The 20,913-nt window shown below is 35.6% G+C and overlaps 1 protein-coding gene across 5 annotated transcripts; it reads right to left on the bottom strand.

Moving 5' to 3' along the window:
- Window positions 1–22: 22 nt before the first annotated feature.
- On the bottom strand, window positions 23–20,872 carry LOC107889299 (protein CHROMATIN REMODELING 5). 5 transcript variants are annotated; one of them, XM_041076525.1, is made up of 30 exons: window positions 19,264–20,872; window positions 18,998–19,065; window positions 17,450–17,887; window positions 16,214–16,438; window positions 15,992–16,075; window positions 15,366–15,425; window positions 15,170–15,273; window positions 10,935–10,986; window positions 8,912–8,975; window positions 8,657–8,750; window positions 8,447–8,534; window positions 8,235–8,369; window positions 7,769–7,960; window positions 7,610–7,677; window positions 6,960–7,053; window positions 6,735–6,859; window positions 6,594–6,657; window positions 6,140–6,352; window positions 4,852–5,094; window positions 4,643–4,753; window positions 4,402–4,488; window positions 4,040–4,219; window positions 3,862–3,942; window positions 3,478–3,723; window positions 2,852–3,007; window positions 2,556–2,733; window positions 2,280–2,464; window positions 1,292–1,645; window positions 1,112–1,205; window positions 23–951 (listed from the first exon to the last, which is right to left on the bottom strand). In XM_041076525.1, the coding sequence occupies exons 1-30, from the start codon at window positions 19,979–19,981 to the stop codon at window positions 494–496; spliced, it is 5,259 nt and encodes a 1,752-aa protein (XP_040932459.1). In that variant the 5' UTR covers window positions 19,982–20,872; the 3' UTR covers window positions 23–493. The 5 variants fall into 5 exon arrangements, with proteins under 5 accessions (XP_040932459.1, XP_040932460.1, XP_016669155.2 ...); XM_041076526.1 differs by having other exon boundaries at window positions 17,450–17,875; window positions 18,986–19,065; window positions 19,264–20,811; XM_016813666.2 differs by having other exon boundaries at window positions 2,280–2,461; window positions 19,264–20,811.
- Between the last annotated feature and the right edge of the window lie 41 nt (window positions 20,873–20,913).

Raw genomic sequence — 20,913 nt, 5'->3', positions numbered from 1 at the left:
TACACCACCCCTGCCTCTCAACTTCAAATAAAAAAGCAAGCAAATTCGCACCCATTATTATTGCCAACAAAATTTGAATGTTGTCAAATAAAAATATTCAAAACTGATAATGTACACTTTTTTCCTTGCATATTCATTTCAATTTTTTTTTCTCCTGCCACTTTTGAGCTATACAATTAAACAAATTACTGGATTCACTACCAAAAAGAAACTGTAAAAAGAAAAAATTGTGGAAAGGCCGCTCCGGCATGCCCTGCACATGTTAGTAAAACCTTTTTTAGCTCAGCCGACTTTTTACATGGATTCAAATCCCGCCTGGTGGATACACCTTAAATCCACCCATAAACACTCAACTTTAAATACCAACTTTTATTTCCATGCCCAAAAAAGAATCCCACCCATTATTCAAAGGCTCAAGTATCATCCAGCACAGCACAAAAAGCTTACTGTAGTTGATGCCCCGTGGAAAGCATTGCCTTTGTGCAAATCCAATTTAATGCATCCGATACGGTCTCTCATTACTAACAAGACGTTTATCTGATGGTCCTGCCCCAAGAATCCCCAAGGAGTTTGGATCTACCAATTGGATACCATTGTTCGTAGGTCTTTGAGCTGGGGGCTGGAGTTGGGGATGGGTATCCCCTTCTGCTCTCCGTCGTCGTTTCCAAGCTTCAAACTTTGCAGCATCAATGCCTTTGTGAATTGGTTGTGATGTTTGATATGCCACTGCATTCTTGTACCCTCTTTGCTTCTCAACAGAATGTGACAAAGGGGGGTAGTTAGGGTCACCGTCTCTATCAACATGACCAGGTATAGCACCATTGATATGTGAGGGTCCATCCCCTCCCTCTTCTTCCCGCTCCTGCTTAAGTTTGGAATAAATCTGATGCAGCCTCTCACCAGAAAGATTCGAGAATGTAGAGACATAGTTCCATAAGCGCATAGTCATCCCTGCAACGTGAATTGAAATCAAAATAAATGGACTTATCAGACATCTAGAATCTTTAAATGTTTAAAATCGTGAATGCGCATATGAAAGATCCAATGCATATGCAAAAACGTGATAAAACTAATAAACAGAAAGCACCATTAAACAGCAAGAACCACATACTATCTTGTCTATAGAGCTCATCTTCATGTTCCAAGACAATTTCATCTATTTTCCTTCCAAGAAGCTGCAGATAATTCCGAATTTTTGAAAGCACCTGGAAGGAAAAAAACTTTTCAATGCAACTTCAGTTCACAAAACCATTAACAAATGCCAAAGAAACCTAAAACAAGATTGGCAAACCTTATCCTTCGGAAGATCAGCACTGGTAGTCTGCAATCTTTGGAGACGACGAAGGGTTTTTATTTCATCAATCATAACATCTTCACACCACTCCATCCACTTCACTTCTTTAAAGTGCACATATACCTCCTCATTGTCAGACATTTCGCCCTCTTCTTTAACTAGTTCAACTTTCTGAGGCCTCTTATGCCTGTCCCTACTCATTTTAAAATTGACTTTAGGAGAACCCGGTTTCCCCTTCTTATCTCTTCCACGAGATATTGATACATTAAGAGTATTCTGCTTTTCTTTCTTTGAAGCCTTTCGACCAGCCTTGGTACCAGCATTCTTACCACCACCAATTGCTGCAACTTCCTGTGGAGAAAGTACCAGACAATTTAAATTGGACAGTTAGCAAATAGAAGCTTAAAGCTTAGGATAACAGCATGCAATAAACACTGATGTATATGCATTAAACAATCAGAGAAATATCAACCGCACAATAGAAAATTTGTAAGCTTCCACTAATTTGGTTCACTGATAATAAAAACCCATTTTGTTCCAAATCTTTGTTTTTCTTGAAGTACCCATTTCTGATGCATCACCGGACATGGATAAGGGGATATAAGCCCCTCCAATGATCCTTAAAATACATGGAAAAGCTTTTAAAAAACAGACCATACTCATATCAAACACATACTTGTATCCAACACTGAATTCAAGTAACACAGATAAACCAATTATGACTTATGAGGTCAAAGAAAAAAGCAGTTTGGTTATTCTCAACCAAAAACAAAATATTTGCATACAAGTAAATATAGCAAGAAATTTTCAAAAAATGGAATCTGTAGCAAACACAACAGAAAATACATATACATATAAATGTGTGTGAGCGGGTGTAAAGTACATATATTAAGAAAAAAAATGAATTCATTTTTTAATACAGTAAGAACTACTCTAGCCAAAGCTGTAAGAATTACACTCCCTTATATTGAAATTGGAAGAGTACCATTTCCAAAAGTGCATTAGCACGTTCCTTCAAATTTGGGGCTCGTGGCAGAAAGGTTTCATGGTGTTGAAGTTCAGCAGGAGCAATCTTCTTCGTGAGGCCAAGCCTTTCATCTAATCTTATCCTTTCCCAATTTCCAAATCCATGGTAGTGTATTCCCAGAAGCAGTCTCGCATCATCAACTGCTGGCAATAACAGAAGATATGATAAGTCCACAGCAATTTTCATTTAATTAAATTCCCAGAACAGAGAAAAGCATAAATGGGATATACATACTCTGATTCCATCCACACCCCTTGGACCAATTAGAGGGTTTAAGGTACATCAACACACGGAACTGTCTTATAGGATCTTCATACCTACTTATTCGCTTTGCTAACAACTGAAGTTCTTGGACACGATTGAACAGATCATTCGCCTTAACAGGGACGCCAAAGAAGTCCAATAATGGTCCCTGAATGTAATTACCACATAAAAGAACAGAATAACAGAAGGCCCTACAATTTCACTGGATGATACACGCCAATGAAGAATTAAAAAACAAAATACCATTTGTAACTAATAGAACAAACCTTAGGTTCTGCATTTCCTACTTCAACTGCTTCTCTGCATCCTTCAACCAAAGCTTGGAAAAGCTCAATCTGTGCATCAATTGGAGCTGCTGCAACAGCACCACCAACTTCCTCTGCTATCAAAGTGATTTGGTTCTCATTCCCAAATTTCATAACCTGATTTTTGGAGAAAAAGGAAATTTCAAAAACAAAAACACATAAAATCGGTCAGCAGAACCTACAATAATTGAAGAGGCAAATGCAACAAATTAGAGAAGACATGCAGAAGGATAGAACATGACATTTCTAATCAGAAGGAACGGGCTGATGTAGTAAGAATGTGTACTTATGTTACTTCAACTCTTCATCTTGCTAGAAATACTCGTGTCTGATGTATATCCAGACAGGGGTATGGAGATATGATCTACTGAGGACTCTCCAAACACATGAAAATCTAGGAAAAATTGAACATATCCACGTCGGATGTAGACATTTGGTAAAAGAGTTGAACCAAAAAAGGAAATCGTGTTTCCAGATAGTGGATAGCAGCAATATCGGTAATATGCTGCAAGATTGCATAGGAAATATGATGAATAGAGAAATATGTTTTATATGCCAGACAAATTCCGGAAGACCAAGAAACCTACTGCTCGAGAAAAGCGCAGAGCATCTCTTTTAGGCAGATTCCCATAAGACCATCCTCTCACTTGAGCAGTTGCTCCCTCAATCATTGGTGCCAAGGGAGCGGAGTATTCTGCTTTACGGCGCTTTTGTACTCTCTCCTGAAGCTCCTGAGAATCAGAGCCCTTCTTCTTTCTTTTGTTACTCCTCTCAGGTTGACTTGTCTCGGCATAACTCTTGGTATTCCTTGCAGCACGAGGAGCCAGAGCATCCTAATGGAAAAAAAGAATAACTTAGGCAAATGGATCCAACTAAATGTCAGAAACAAACATAAAAGTTCAAAATGTACAAGTAGGCATTCAAGAAACTTTTCATAGAATAAGATTGATAAAAGAATATCAGGATACTACTTTGGCTTGTGCAATAGCATCTGGTTTTATCCAACGACTCCAGAAAGTACCATCATCTTCAGCATTACAGAAATTAGCAACCTGAGCTTGATGAAAGAAATAGAAACCAGTTACACAAGAAAGAACCTATACACCTATTACAAAAAAAGTCCACCGTAAAAAGGCATAAGTTGCTTGCCTTAAAAGCACTCAACAATTCATTCCCTTCCTCCTCACCCACTTTCTCCTCAACCTTCTCTGCCCTTTCAAGAATTTCATCTATATCCATACTTAACAGCCTTTTTTTGCTTTCTTCATCATTTCTGTCCTCCTTGACCAACTCTTCAGCCCCAAATCTCAAAATTGCTGATAGCTCATTCTGGAATGGTAAAAGAGATTTGAATTGTGTTAAAGACCAAAAAGCATTAAAAACTTGAATGGCAAGAGCATATATTAAGGAAAGAAGAGGCCAATCATGTTGGTGAATTCCAACAATCAAAATCCAGATATAAAACATAAAAGCCTTCATACTTGAATAATTACTTCAAGACAAGTCCTTACCTTGTCAAAATGACTCCCTTTCTTTGTTTCTTTTCTCTCCAATCTACCCTCTGCATTTAATTTTTGGATCACCAAATGGTCAAGCACCTGTAGAAAGCACCAAGCAAGAAAACACATTAAATTACTAACTTTAAATGCCTAACAAGAAAATTAAGTTAGGCTCTCTTCACTAACACATGATGAATACTTATATGTGGAAATATCCAATTCTATGAAATTCAATCAGGTTAAGGTGAATGACCATCTTTTTTTTAGCTCGCTCCAGGATATCTTCCTCAACACTTTTGCTAGTCACAAATCTGTAAATGTTGACAACTTCACGTTGCCCAATTCTATGAGCTCTACTCATTGCCTGAAGCAAAATAAAACGGTAAGCATAAACAAGGCTACTAAATTTTCACCATAAGATAGAAAATTATGCTTGGGAAAACAGAATATCAAGTTTGAGACCTGCAAGTCATTCTGCGGATTCCAGTCAGAATCAAATATTATAACAGTGTCCGCAGTTGCAAGGTTTATACCAAGGCCACCAGCCCGAGTAGAAAGAAGGAAGCAGAAATCATCACTTCCAGGTGCATTGAAATGATCCATAGCCTGCTGTCGTAACTCTGCCTTTGTACTACCATCAAGCCTCTGAAATTGGAATCCTCTGAGCAACAAGTACTCCGCTAGTATATCCAGCATTCTAACCATCTGGCAATTTTTACCATTTTGCAGAACATGACACGTAAAACACAAGATTGCAAAACTTAATCAGACTTATCGTCAACGAAAAACATAAAGGCCAGCTAGCACAGTCTTATAATATCCAGAGGACAACTTTAAACACCCATCCATCATGGGATTAGAAATATAGAATTAGAAGAGAGAAAAAAAATGATAATAAAGTAAACCATAATAAAACATACAGATACAATACTTCCTCTATTCAGCTTTATCTGTTTCCCTCAAGAACTCAGACTAGATAATTTCCAGAAACCTAATGACTCATCTACCTATATTAACAAATACAATAACACTAATTCTTAACACACACACACATTGTGCAAGTGTATGGATGCACATATGTATTCTAGCACATACACAAATTACAGTACCCGGGAAAGTGAAGGGATGAAGGAAGAGTGGTTCAGTTTCAAATAATTGGGATTAATCAAGAAGATATTAGGAGATACTCGTAAAGACAAGCCACCATTTTCTGCAATAGAGAGTATCTGGAGGGGAGTTATTACCTATTTACCTCATTAAAAGCTTTTGCTTTAGAACAACAATTTAATGTCAACTTTGGTTTCTTCTTATAACTCATAAAGGATGCAAATACAAAATATACCAAATTATCATCTCCTTTCCTTTCCAATACTCGACCAAACAAGCTGTGCCACATTAACCTTCTTTCTCTTCCTTTCCAGTATATTCAGGAAGCCAAACAAGGCAAACCACACCCTCTCATTCTCCCTCTTCAACCCCACCTTGAATTTCCTTTCCCTCTAAGTTCCCAAAAATAGCATAAAAGAGTAAAAGACTACTAAACAAGTGGCCAACAAGTATGAAAAAGTAAGACCTGACAATATTGGATGCAACACAAACAACACTAAGTACAGGAAAATGTTAAAATCTAATAACACAAATTCTTAACATATCAAAATATATATAATACCTTAAACATGTTTATGACACTAGAAAATAAAATGGACATGAACACAACATGGATACACAAATTGCCAAATCCAATACAAACCTGGGAAAAGACTAGAACTCTATGCTTTGTTTCATGCAACCTGGTAAGCAACTTGTCAAGTATGACTAGCTTCCCACTGCTTAATATAATTCTTTCCAATTTACTAATATCATTCATGCTAGTGTCCCCGCCATAACCATGATCAGCACTTTCAAACAGAAAGGGATGATTGCAGCATTTCTTCAATTCAACCACTATATTTAAAAGTGAGACCTGCAATTTAAAAGAAAAGACCTACATCAATTTTCTACGATTGGTAGCACTGCTTGAGAATAATAGAAAGAGAAGAAAAAATTTATAAACAATTACAAAAATACTCACCTTCACTATATACTGCATGCTTTTATTGGTAGTAAAATCAAATGAAAACCAAACAACGGAAGAAAGAAGACAAAAACCACAAAAAGCTGCACAAGTAAAGTTTTCAAGCAGTGAAATGATAAATGATACTAACCTGATTTCCACGAACACCCTTGTTTAAGTCATGGAAGTTGCGTTCCAAAATCCACCTATAGTACCTGCATAAATATAAATAGTTTCATGTGTTGATGCAATAGAAAAATGCATAACTTTGCAAGCAGCTTATAGTTCTTACTGTTTCTGAAGCGGGGACATCTCAACCCTAAGGATACGCTCAATTTTTGGAGGCAAAGATTTCTCTACATCCTTGATAACTCTTCGAAGAATGTGAGGCCTCAATTCCATGTGAAGATTAGCAAGCTACAAGCAAATTCAATACAGATTTTGGTTTTAGATCAAGTAAAATATAACATAACCTAGGAAAAATGACAAAAGGATGCAATAATTTCTAATGGCATACCTCATTTTCATCAAATGTGCTAAGGTTCTTGTAATTTTGAACAAAATCGTCCTTACTTTCAAACTTGTGAGGATCAAGGAAATGAAGCAGAGCCCTATCAAAAGAAGATTCAGGGATGAAAATAATGGCAAAAACTATCTGAAGAAGCATACAAGATTACTCATCAGCCAATTAAAAAGGATTTGCAGGTCTGTTCCCCATGCTAGATTCCAAGTTTGAAATGAATAGAATTATTGGTGGTGGGTATCATTTTATTACTAAAAATTTAAATAAATAAATAAAAGAACTATTATTCAGCCACCCAGTAACATTTTGCAAGAGAGACAAAAAGAACAAAGATAATCATGCGGTCAACCAGAAATAGTGAGGAAAGAGGAGTTTAAGAAGTTATAAAGTACAAATATTAACAAGATTAAAGTTAGGCAAAAGAATTTTATCCTCAAGAGGCTATGGTTATAAAACAACAATTAAAAGCAGGCACAGAAACTCCCATTGTCTAAATGCAACATATTAAGTTGATATCAGAAGAAATTTCAGCCTTGATAGATTCTCTTCTTTTATATGCATCTAAAAAACTAGTATCAAAATCTACATCTAAAATTGGCAAAATCTCCAATAATCATAGTAGTACGAAGTAAAAGAAATAATACCATAACTCCTCAACGCTGTTCTGTAATGGAGTTCCAGTAATTAGCAACTTGTTCTTAGTACTAAATTCCTGAGAAAACAGAAAGGCACCATTCAATATTAATCATATTAACATAACCAATATAATTATTTACGGCAGGAAGGGATCAAATATCGCATACTGAAAGCGTTGTGTATAACTGTGCCTCACTATTCTTCAACCTATGAGCTTCATCAACCATCAAATAGTTCCACTTTATCTTAGACAGTACTGCCTTATCCTTCAGAACTACCTCGAACGTAGTTAGCAGGGTATTAAATTTTATAGGTCTGCCAATTTTCTTGTCATTGTAAAATTCATATTGCTGACAAACCTGCCAGCAAAAGAAAATAAAAATGTAAAAAGAATAAATTGGAGTGAGGAAGGGTTCAAAATATTTTAACTACCACCCACCTTAGTTAAGATACAAAGCAACCAGTAACAGACGTTCTAACAGAAAATTATAACTTCGTAGGCAGATAAAAATCAACAAAAAGGGTATTTTTGGGTGGAGACAGAACAGTGACATATAAAAACATATTAAACCCACTCCATTTGTCAGATATATTGAATAAAACAAGCAAACATACAAGAAAAACAGGACTCACCTCTCGGCTTGCACGAGTACCAACATATACAATAACATTCATATCTGAAAGCCACTTCTTGAATTCTTTAGCCCAGTTTGATAAGGTTGATAATGGAACAACCACAAGAAATGGTCCAGGGATTTGTTGAGCATTCTAAAAAATAAAAATATCAATGGAAAGCCATACAGTTCAGAATAATAACCCAGCTGTTCTTAGAAGACCAGGTTTACCTGTAAGAAACCAAGCATAGATACTGACTGGACAGTTTTACCAAGACCCATTTCATCAGCTAAGATGACATTAGTATCATTTCTCCAACTGTTATGTGAACACAAAGAACATTCATTAATTATATATCAGATGCTCAGGGATTCAGAATTCAGATAATCATTTCCCGTAAAAAAAATGCCTAACCTAAATCAATAGAAACACGCATATACCTGTTAACAAGAAAATTCAAACCCTCTAGCTGATAATCACGAAGCTTTCCTCCCCTTAACCACTCTGGTTGTTCATCAAGTTTCCGCAAACTTGCTAAAGATGAAAAATGCACCCAAATTAAATGAGCCATTTACATGATGAACTGTAAAAGTATAATAAAAAAAGGGGAAGAAACTAAGACCGAGTTCTAGAGGGAACATAGAGGGACAGTGGCTGTAGGACAACCTTTAATAAACATAATTAGTAGTACATACCTTTGCCTTTCTTACGCTGGTGATCTACAATTTTTCCCTGCACAGCCATTGCAGCATCACGAGCCTGTTTACAGAATGACAAGTAGTTGAATTTGTATGACCATAAATATTTTACATATTCAAGAATAACTAAAACAAAAAAAAGGTAACAGGAAGCCCTGGCGAGTGCTGGACAAATTTAACAACAGATAATGGATTAGAATACACATTATAAATTTCAACTTGTCATGTACAATTTCAGTTTCAAACATCGAGGCCTATACATGGCTTATACATGTTGCCAAAAAACATTTTAGCAGAACCTCCAGCTTGTGATGTCATAAGATACACTACAAATGCTCAATTCCTCATTTTCCTTCTAATTGAGCGCCAATTAATCTCCTAGAAAATCTAATAAGCTCTAATATACTGAAAATAAAGATGTCAAAATGGTGAAGACTGTAACCATCAAAAAGTGAAAGTAATTGGCATTCCCTTAAGATATTTAGGTTGTGTTTGTTTCATTGAAAACAACTTCCGAAAAATAATTTCTGAAAAATAAATTGAATTTTTGGAAAAGATGATATTTTCTGGTGTTTGGATGATTCTCTATAAAATATTTTCCGTAGTTTGGCAAGTTTTCCTAAAATCATTTTCTAAAAGTTGTTCTTTGTGAAACAAAGATGGCATAAATATATTTGTTACAAAATATTATAGCACAATTTCCTTTCGACAATCGAATTTATTCTATAATAAGATAATATTTTGTGATAATCAATGTCATATATAAACTCAATAATAACTTAATTTAAATTACATATATCAAAGTACATATTGACACATTAGAGTTGTAAGAGACAAATCAAGCTAAGCATTACTTAAACAAATATACATATTTATATAATTAAAATATTCATATTTTATACTGCATATTTATATAATTAAAATATTCATATTTTATACTAAGTTAAAATATGTCATAAGTCCTTGTACTCTTCGTAAACTTAAAATTTAGTCCATGTACTTTTATTTTTGGAAATTTAATCCTACTTTTTAGATATCAAAATTCAGGTTTAATTATTAACACTATTAAAAATATTTTGTTAAATTCAAGTTCATTAAAATGTCATTTTTTAGTTATATGACTACCAAATGGATAGTTTTTATTTAAAAATGTGACATCAACAAAATTGACAAAAAAATTAACAAGGTTAACAATTAGACTTGGTTTCCAAATCTAAAAAGTAGAGGGACTAAATTCTTAAAAATAAAAGTACAAGGACTAAGTTCCAAATTTGTTAAGAGTACATGGGCTTATGGCATATTTTAACCTTTATAACATTTATTATTAATATATTTATAATTGTAATAAATATTTATTATCAATATATTAATATTAAATACTTTTCAACAATATATGAAAATATTATTTAATATTTTAAAATTAAAAATAAAAAGAATATTATTAATATAATAATATTAAGCTTGATTTAAGTTAATTTTTATATAAAAATAAAATTACCCATAAAAGAGGTCTTTTCCAGAAAATGACTTGCACTTTTTAAAAGGGTAAATCATTTTACAGATAAAAGAGCTTATTCTCCGTTGACTTGCAAGTCATTTTTGATTGACCAAGTTGTTTTCCATGAAACAACTGCACCCTTAAATAAGAAATAAGAGTTAAAATTGTAATTTAGTTAATGTACCACCTATTTTCTAATACCGAAGTTAGCTATCATGAACCTCTTTAACTTTTAATGACGAAAGGGACCAATGTACCACCAGCCTGTATTCATTTGCTTTGACCTACGTAAAGATCAAACATAATGCTTAACTGCAATACATCTAACATGGAAACATGGGGCCATGCCAGCAATTGCACTGCAATAACTGATACGCAAGTATAGGTCACAACCATATCACTCTGAATAATGCCTAGGCGGTAGTGTCCAAAAATTGCAAAACATTACAAACACTGCCACGGTAGCTGTTACAGAAAATTATAGTAAAAGCACGTGCAAGCACAATTTGCAGGACATGTTACCTTATACTCATCAATAGCATCTTGTGCAAATGTAATATCTATATCCTTTTCCCTGATAAAACAAATATGTAACCACAATCATAAATACTGGAGCTGTGTTAAGCAGGACATGCAAAAAGAATAGATAAAGAGTACAAAGTCTAGATGATACAGACACAAATTTCATATGTTATTAAACTATAAATCTAGATTGTTACTGTTAAGAACAGGCTTTTTCTATTCCATTTTATTCATAAGACATTACATAAATATTTATACACATAGTAAGCCTAACTTAGGAAACTCTATACTAGGAAACAGACTAACTCTAGGGATGCTGTCTAAAAAAACAGCCTTAAAGTTAGGGATAGTAATCAGTAAAATATTTACAGAATCCTATCTGATACACTTAAATATTCCTTAATTAGTAAACTGTAATCTGACACTCCCCCTCAAGCTGGGAAGTGGATATCATCCATTCTCAGCTTGCTCACTAGTTTCTGAAACAACTTTCCAGACAACCCTTTGGTAAGTATGTCTGCTAGTTGACCATCAGTGGACACAAATGGAGTGCAAATTAAGCCACTGTCCAGTTTTTCCTTTATAAAATGTCTGTCAACCTCAACGTGCTTCGTACAATCATGTTGAACTGGATTATGTGCAATATTGATAGCAGACTTATTATCACAATACAACTTCATTGGACCTTCCCACTTGATCTTCAAATCTTCCAAAATAATTTTTAGCCATAATAGCTCACAAATTCCAAGAGCCATCGCCCTAAATTCAGCTTCTGCACTAGATCTAGCCACAACATTCTGTTTTTTACTCCTCCAAGTCACAAGATTGCCTCCTAGGAAAGTGCAATAGCCCGAGGTTGATCTTCTATCAACCATAGACCCTGCATAATCTGCATCAGTATAGGCTTCAAGGGTTAAATTCTCCCCCTTTTTAAATAGGATTCCTTTACCTGGCGTGCCCTTTAAGTACTATAGAATTTGATACACAACTCTAAGATGTGATTCTTTGGGGTTGTGCATAAACTGACTTACAACACCAACTGCATAGGCAATATCCGGTCTGGTATGAGACAAGTATATGAGCTTCCCCACAAGTCTTTGATATGAACTTTTATCAACTGCTGCATCTTCTAGTGCATCTCCAAGTCTGTGATTCATCTCTATGGGTGTGTCTGCTGGTTTACATCCCAACTTGCCTGTCTCTGTCAACAAATCAACTATGTATTTTTGCTGAGATATAAAGATTCCTTCCCGAGAGTGTGCCACTTCAATACCAAGGAAATATTTTAACTTTCCGAGCTCTTTGACTTCAAATTCTTTTACTAGGCATTTCTTTAAACTCTCCATTCCTTCCAGGTCATCACCAGTCACTATAATGTCATCTACATAGACTAATAAAGCAGTCACTCCCCCTGAAGATGAGTGTTTTACAAACAGAGTGTGATCTCCTTGACTCTGTTTATACCCCAACTTGAGCATTACTTTGGTAAATCTTCCAAACCAAGCCCTCGGGGACTGTTTTAGTCCGTACAAAGCCTTTTTTAGTCTGCAAACTACCTGTCCTGTATTTGGACCGAATCCTGGTGGAACATCCATATAGACTTCCTCCTCAAGATCACCATGTAAAAAGGCGTTTTTTATGTCAAATTGCTGTAATTTCCAGCCTCGGTTGGCAGCTAGTGACAACAACACTCTCACAGTGTTCATCTTTGCAACAGGGGCAAATGTCTCAAGGTAGTCTACTCCATACATTTGAGTGTACCCTTTAGCAACCAATCTTGCTTTGTACCTCTCCAAAGAACCATCTGATTTATACTTCACTGTGTACACCCAGCGACATCCCACTGGTTTCTTTCCTCTCGGTAATTTCACCAAGTCCCATATCTTATTTTTTTCAAGAGCTTCCATTTCAACCTTCATGGCATTTTTCCAATTCTCATCTTCTAATGCCTCGGATACAGTTTTGGGAATGGAGATAGAATTTAGGCTAGTACGAAAGGCTTTATGGTTATGGGACAAATTTTTGTAAGACAAAAATAAGTACAAGGGATGTTTTGTACAGGCTCTAATCCCTTTTCTAATAGCAATGGGAAATTCATCTAAATTTTCAGTAGTTTCAGTAGTAGGTTCAGCAATTACCTCGGGTTGTATAGGAGGAGGAGATGATTAAACTTGCACCGGTGCCTTCTTCCTTGAGTAAACCAGTAAAGGACGAGTAGTGTCCTGAATCCCTCTTTGTGATTTGGGTGTATTAGGCTCTATTTCAGGTTGTTGGACGGGAGCTGAAATGTGAGTGTTTGGTTGCTGGACATTAGCTGGAATGTCAAGAAGAAAGAATTCTCTGTCCTTATCTTCTGTGAATAAGATCTCCCCCTGAAGATAAGGACGATTAAAGAAATTCTCTTGTTCTGCAAAAGTAACATCCGCTGATACATAAAATTTTTTTGTGGCTGGATGATAGCATTTGTACCCCTTTTGAGTGGAAGAATAACCGAGAAAGACACACTTGACAGCTCGTGGATCAAATTTTCCTCTATTTTGAGAATCTACATGTACAAAGGCAACACAACCAAATATTTTGGGAGGAAGGTTACTTGAAGTACTAAAATCAGGAAAGAATTTTGCTAGAACTTGCATAGGACTTTGAGATTCAAGGACTTTTGTAGGCAATCTATTTATCATATGAGTAGCAGTTAAAACAGCCTCCCCAATATTGTTTAGGGACATTTTTTTGGAACAAGAGGGCTCTTGTAATAGCTAAAATGTGACCATTTTTTCTTTCGGCAACACCATTTTGTTAGGGTGTGCTAACACAAGATGACTCATGTATAATGCCTCTTTCTTGGAAATATGGTGAGAGAAACTGATTGAAATAGTCCTTGGCATTGTCTGACCTAAACCTTTTTATTTCAGCTCCAAATTGTGTTTTGATCATGTTGTAAAAGGTTGGAAAGACAGACCTTACATCAGATTTCTGTTTTAAAAGAAATATCCAAGACACACGGGTACAATCATCAATAAAGGATACAAACCACCGAGCCCCAGAAATATTTGAAATAGTGGATGGTCCCCAAACATCACTATGAATAAGAGTAAAAGGAACGGATGTTCTTTTATTGCTTACCGGAAAAGAGGTACGTTTATGTTTTGCAAATTCACAGACATCACAATGGAATTTTTCAACAATTAATCCTTTGAACAATGAAGGAAACATAATTTTAAGGACTCTAAACGATGGATGACCAAGGCGGAGGTGATGGAGCCAAATTTGGTTTTTATTGGTTTTAATAGATTCGGATATGAAAGGTAATGGTGAGGAATTCAGAGCACTAACTTCTCCACTGGATTCCTCAAGATAGTATAGGCCATTTACTTCCTTAGCATGTCCAATCATCCTCCTCGTATTCTGTTCCTGAAAAAGACATCGATTGTGATAGAAAACCACACTACAGTTAGTGTCTTTGGTAATTCTTTGGATGGATAGAAGATTGGTAAATAGTTTTGGAACATGAAGGACATTTTTAAGAGTAAGGGTTTTGTTTATAACAATATCACCCTGACCAGCCACTGTGATCACAGAACCATCGGCTACTGTTATCTTTCTACTACTAGGGCAAGATGTATATGAAACAAATTTTTGTGAGGAGTGGGTCATGTGGTCTGTAGCTCCTGAGTCAATGACCCAAGAACTTTTTTTGGGTATATCCGAGATTTTAGAATTTTGAGAAGAGGATATACTTGAAAAAACCAAACCACTAGTACCTATTGAAGGAGATTTTTCCAATGATCCCAGCAGATTCTTCAACTTCTCAATTTCTTCTTTACTGAACTCAACAGATGATTCTTGAGAATTCCCTTCTCCAGTGTTGCTGGTTTTGACAGTTTCAGCCATGTTTCTTTTGAACAAATTCTACAAGCTTGAGGGTTGATCGGGAATGAGAAGAAGTTGCCAGACAAAGAAAAAAAATCCCAGAATTTGAGCTAAAAACCTGGCTCGGATACCATGTTAAGAACAGGCTTTTTCTATTCCATTTTATTCATAAGACATTACATAAATATTTATACACATAGTAAGCCTAACTTAGGAAACTCTATACTAGGAAACAGACTAACTCTAGGGATGCTGTCTAAAAAAACAGCCTTAAAGTTAGGGATAGTAATTAGTAAAATATTTACAGAATCCTATCTGATACACTTAAATATTCCTTAATTAGTAAACTGTAATCTGACAGTTACCATGTTGCTTCTGCATAAGACAATCCCTGCCACTTGACCAAATACTCTGACATCACATTCCCAGAGGCATCCTTACTGATTCGATCAACAATTACTCTCTCCACCTGAACATGTAAATCAATTACAATTAACTGAAGGAGTACAACCAAGAAAATCAACCAAAACATTAAAGAAACAAGGAATTAATAAAGCTAACCTGACTATTTTGCTTGATTAGATCCAAGTCCATTTCCTTACTTACATCGTTTACCTCAATCTAATGGGTAATAGAGAATAAAAAGTCAGAAGCAAAAAAAAAAAAAGCAACTTCCAAAAGAAGGCTTATCTTATAATCTGTTTAATGCAAGTGTACAATTCTTTTTCACTCCTTCCCATGGCAGGAATAACTTGTTCCACATATTTAAGTACCCGCCCCTCCCCCCCCCAAAAAAATAATAATAATAATAATAAAAGCATAAATTACCTTAATGTCAAAGCTCTATGATATACCTTAGTATGTGACCACCATGATTGTGAAAACAAATTAGTCTAGTAAAAAAGAAAAGAGTACTGATAATATCACATACTGATTATAGCCCATATTCTAGAGAGCTAAAGATATGCAACAAAACCATTATACCTTTCAGCATGCTTATTTTCTTTCCATTTACCATAAAATTGAGCCATGTAGTTGGCACAGAGCAAACATACATCGGTTATGAATTTGTTCAAAATAATTTGGGTATATAATAAATTCAGAACCCAAAATAAGTAAATTTTCCAAAGTGATTCAAACGACCCCCAACTTGGAATGAGAAATTCACAAGTTAAGATGCAACGTACCTCCTCGCGTGACAGCGCCTTCCTGTATTTCGCATCGTCCATCACCTTTTTTGTGTAATTTAGAACCTTCTTAAAACCACTAAGCTGGAAAATCAAACATGGAAACAAAAAGCACAAGTAATCAGAGGAAGAGAGAGAGAAACCCATGGCACTAGAAACAAGCCTCCACAAATAATACTTCTTAAGGACATATGCATTACTATACACATAATAATAACTCACATTTTGTAGCTCAAAAAACGATTTCCATTGACAATGAAGATGTGACTGCCCCTTCCATTTAATCAGGAATTCCATCTCATTCCAATCTGGTTCAGAATCAAACAAGTGGCTTAGCAGAACAGGCTCTGTAGATCTACTGTTTCTAATAGCATCATCAGCCATGCCCTTTGGTTGATGCCATAACACCTTTTCAATTGAGTCACCATCTTCCTCTTCAGCTTCATCCTAAACAAGCAATATTAGATTTTCAAATAATAATAATATTACTAAAAGACCATCATAAGTTAGATGTTTCAAGATTGTGGACTTAAATTCACCAAAAGGATGCACATTTATGTAAATCAGCCACATTCACTACATGGAAAAAAAAATTAAAAAAGCTTCACAAGGTTCCTTCATTATCTCTCATTCAGGTATCCGAAGTCCATGCGCTTCCCACCCCAATATGCAAGTTCAAGATTTCACACATAAAACCAAAACAAAGGGCAAACACACATAAACACAAACAAGAGTGGGACCAGATCAACCTCAATAACAGAATTAGAAAGTCAACACATTTTAAACAAGGAATCTCTGGTAATAGTAAGTTGAACTGAGCTAAAAGGGAAAAGCCAAATAAAATACTTGGGGAGAGTAGGTGTATCATACTACTTGTTCCAATCTCATCTACTGAAAATATGAATCGCTTAGGATACAAAGGCTATAGAGAATGTTATGATCCTAACCATGCAAGCATTAATCAATAGCAAACAGTATCGATTCAGACAAAAATCAATAGAGACAAAGGATTGCCTGACTATGCAGTCAATATTCCAGTTTATCTGTCAAATACATACAAAAAACAACTTGAATAATTTAGATCTCACAAGTTCATTTACAATCAAATAGTTGCATCAATATGAAAGATCCAACTAATCTACTAAAAAAATAAAGTAGAACATAACAAAAAACAAATTGAAGGTAACAGAAATGTGATGATCCTTGTCAAGCAACTTTTAATCAAGGAAAAATTGTAAGGTTCATACAACATGGACGCAGAATATATATGCAACAGAATGCTGATTATAGAGTCATTATTACATTTTATCTGCAAAGTCCATAAATACCAACTTGGATAACCTACATCAGAAATTCCAATTTATAAGCAATCAATTACATCAAATATGAAAGATGTTACATACCTGCTAAAATAGTAAAGTATGTAATAATAACCATAACAACATGAGAAGAATTTACCTTTAGAGTCTTCTTCTTCTTGACTTCCTCAATTTCTTCACTTTCTTCACTCTCAACGTATGATACTTTCCGTACAGACCTACTAGAAGTACGAACCTCACTGTTTCTTCCCATGCTTATGAATGTATTAGAACGAGCACTACTTATACGGTGATTTCCACCACTTCTAGCGATGCTCTTGAAATCATGGACGCTTTCACTGTCAGAATCCTCAGCTGAGCATTCATCCTCATCAAATGATGATTTCCCTCTTCTTTGTCGATTGGTGGATTTATGTTCTTTAGTGGGTTTGACACTAAGTCCAACTTTAACACGTTGCACTCCTTTAGGTTTTTTTCTATAATAAGAATCCTCTTCATCTGAAATATCTACATCACCATCACTATTGTCTTCTTCCTCAGAATCTTCACCATCCCAGTCTTTGTCCTGTTTAACGAACTAAATTAGCAGGAAGAAGTATTAGGCTGGTGTAAGGCATAAGAAACACAACCATCATGGACCAACCTTAATGATTGCCATAGAACATATTTTTAATAAAAGAACAGATATCCTCCAAAAAATCCCCTCCATTATTCCCCCTAGAAACTAGAGTACCAGGAAGTTTGAACCTAATTTTAACAGTCAGAAGTGAAATAATGAATGGAATGCAGAAGCAAGGCAAGGGATTAGAATAAAAAATTATGAAGGAAAAGGCAATTCTAAACAATCTACCAATGTACAAAAGGTTCATGCTCAACTCTGGAGAGAAAAAAATAAACAATAAACAAAAAACAAAAACTAGTCCTCCAAACATCAAAATAGATAAATGAGAACCTAAGTAGACATTAACAAGAAGAATAATATCGAAACCATAATTTCCTTTGAAGCCATGCAGTAAGACCATAATTTAAATAATTCATATACATAACCACTGTTCCTGTCCTCATCAAAAAGATAAAATGCAAGCTCCTGAAACTACCAGCTTCAGTTGCAGTCCCCTAAATTCAACCTTACTAGAAATGTAAGTGAATCTTTTTTCCCTATATCCTAAAACTCATCAATTGGCTTAGCAGTTGCCCAGAACATAACCACCTATACCAACAGTCATCCCACTACATTTTTGTAGCCCAAAACCAAAAGCAGGATCATTCAAAACCTACAAGAACAATTCTTTCAACAAACATGAGAGAGAGAGAGAGGGAAGTTCTCTCTTATGAGCATAAACAGCTTTTTCAGGTGACTAGATATAGTTTTCATAAACCGATAATAATAATTATCTATGCAAATTGCACATTCAACCAAGCCCGACATCCATTAGGGATACCCATATCCAACACTCTATCCCTAGTCCATGTAACATAGACCAACATGCTTCAATTCCTAAGATTAAATGCAGCTTCTTATATATATCCTCCTTTCTTCATGATTATCTTTTTACTTGGGACAAAAATGGATAGGATAAGATTTGCCTTCAAAAATTACACAAAAGTTACAGTGTGGAAGTGTCGAAAATAAAAACCATAAATTTAAAATCAAAACAGAAAGCAAGTAGCAAACCAAATCAATGACCTGATTCCCAGCATGACCACTTGCAGCATCATAGTCAGGCTCAAAATCTGCATCATCAGGGTCATCTTCTGCAAATAAGACGGGAAAAACTTGACATCTCAAAACAAGACTAACTAAGAACTGTTGTATAGTTAAAATCATGGGAGAATATATCATTCATCAAGTTCAATGCACTGGTTTATTCGACCTTAGCAGTGACCCAATGTGAGACATTGTAATAAGAAATAAGGCAGAACATGAAAATAATACGGTAAGATATAATGTACCATCTTCTTCCTCCTCCTCTTCATAATCAACATCATGATTGCTTTCCTCATCATCATAGTTGAAGTTATTTAAAGCTCTTGAACTCCTGGACATAGTGCTACTAAGAGAAGCAGGCTTAGACTTTGGCCTAGTATTTAACCCAACAGAATTGCTAAGGCCTGTATAATGCATGGTATCACTTTGCTCTTCCCCATCCTGTTCATAGTATTCATCAGATAACATCTCATCTGCAGGAACATCAGAATGGCCCCTTTGAGCCTTGCCTTTCTGCGCCTCATCATCTTCCAAATCCAACCTATCATCCCTGTCATCTGATGAATTATAATCCGAAGCTTCCAAATTCCTGTGGTCAGATTTCGAATCCTGCCCAGAGTCCGATCCACCCTGGTGGTCCATAGGCTGACAGTCCTTCCAAAAAGTCGAACCCCATTTTCCAGGAGCTACTCTTCTTCCCGGTGGCTGAAAATTTGAATTTGAAACACCAGCACCGCTAGCAGCAGCCACTTCATTATGGAGCCTAACAGAACCGTCTGGCTCCCTGTCACTTTGATAGTGTGCATTAATATCAAATTCTCTTTCGGAAAAAGTCCCACTCCCACCCACATCATCACTTCCTACTGAACTTCGAATCCTACCAATGCTTTGTCCCTGGCTTTTCTCTTCCAAGACATCGTGTGCGTCTGTGTCATTTGAATAGTTCCGAAAAAATGCCATCATTTCATATGGAAATCCTATGCAAATAACTCTCCTCTTTGACAAATATACAAAGAGATTTGAGGAAATGCAACGCAGCTTCACAAGCTTGGCTGAGAAGCTGAGAAATCAATCAGCCAAAAGTATTGCTCAGACACCTGCCAGGTGAATTTCAGGACAGAACGATCGAAATTCGAAATCAATCCAAACAATCGAGAAGTCTGACCAAGAAGGCCGAAGAAAAACGTGAATTGGACAAAGAAAACAAAACATCCATCACTCTAAACACGGGAAAAATCCAACACTAGAAACTCCGGTTAACAAACCCTAACATTAAAATTTTAAAGAAAAAGCTCGCAACGCAAAACTCTAAACTCAAAGCATCGAGGACAAAAAATGAGTAGGAAAAAAAATCAACCGCCAAAAATAAAAGCCGATTATTGTTCCAAAAAGAGGCTGAACATTAAAAGAAAATAAATGAGAGCTTTTTGAGTAATGAGGAGAAGAAATATTTAGGGTATAAATGGACAGGAGCTGGGGTTAATAATCAATCGTGCATGCCTATTTAAATCGCCCAATAATGAAACACAATAATCCGCTGTCCATTTTTTTTTAAACAAAGAGACCGTTTTCACTCCGGTCCCTCCCGGGTTTGAGGGTGGTTCGGGTCGCCGAGTGTAAGGTGAGAGCTCCCGATTCCAAAGGAGGAAGACGAATCGCTTTCTGAACTATCGTCCGATCGGAAAAAGGGAGAGAAATGTTGATTTTCAGAGGGAAAGATAGTGTAGGATTAAAAATACAAAGATTATAGATGCGATAAAAAAGGGAGTTAATTTGGTTTGAAGATTAATGTTTTATAGACAAATACTAGTTTGTTTGTATAACGTGCGAGTGTATTGTACATTATGCTTACTTTATATATATCATGTATCTATTACTTTATATATATCATGTAT

Source organism: Gossypium hirsutum, chromosome A09 (assembly GCF_007990345.1).
Source record: "Gossypium hirsutum isolate 1008001.06 chromosome A09, Gossypium_hirsutum_v2.1, whole genome shotgun sequence".
In the NCBI taxonomy this organism is placed as follows: Eukaryota; Viridiplantae; Streptophyta; class Magnoliopsida; order Malvales; family Malvaceae; genus Gossypium; species Gossypium hirsutum.
The sequence above is the reverse complement of the archived record's forward strand: the minus strand, read 5'-3'. Positions and strand labels throughout refer to the sequence as shown.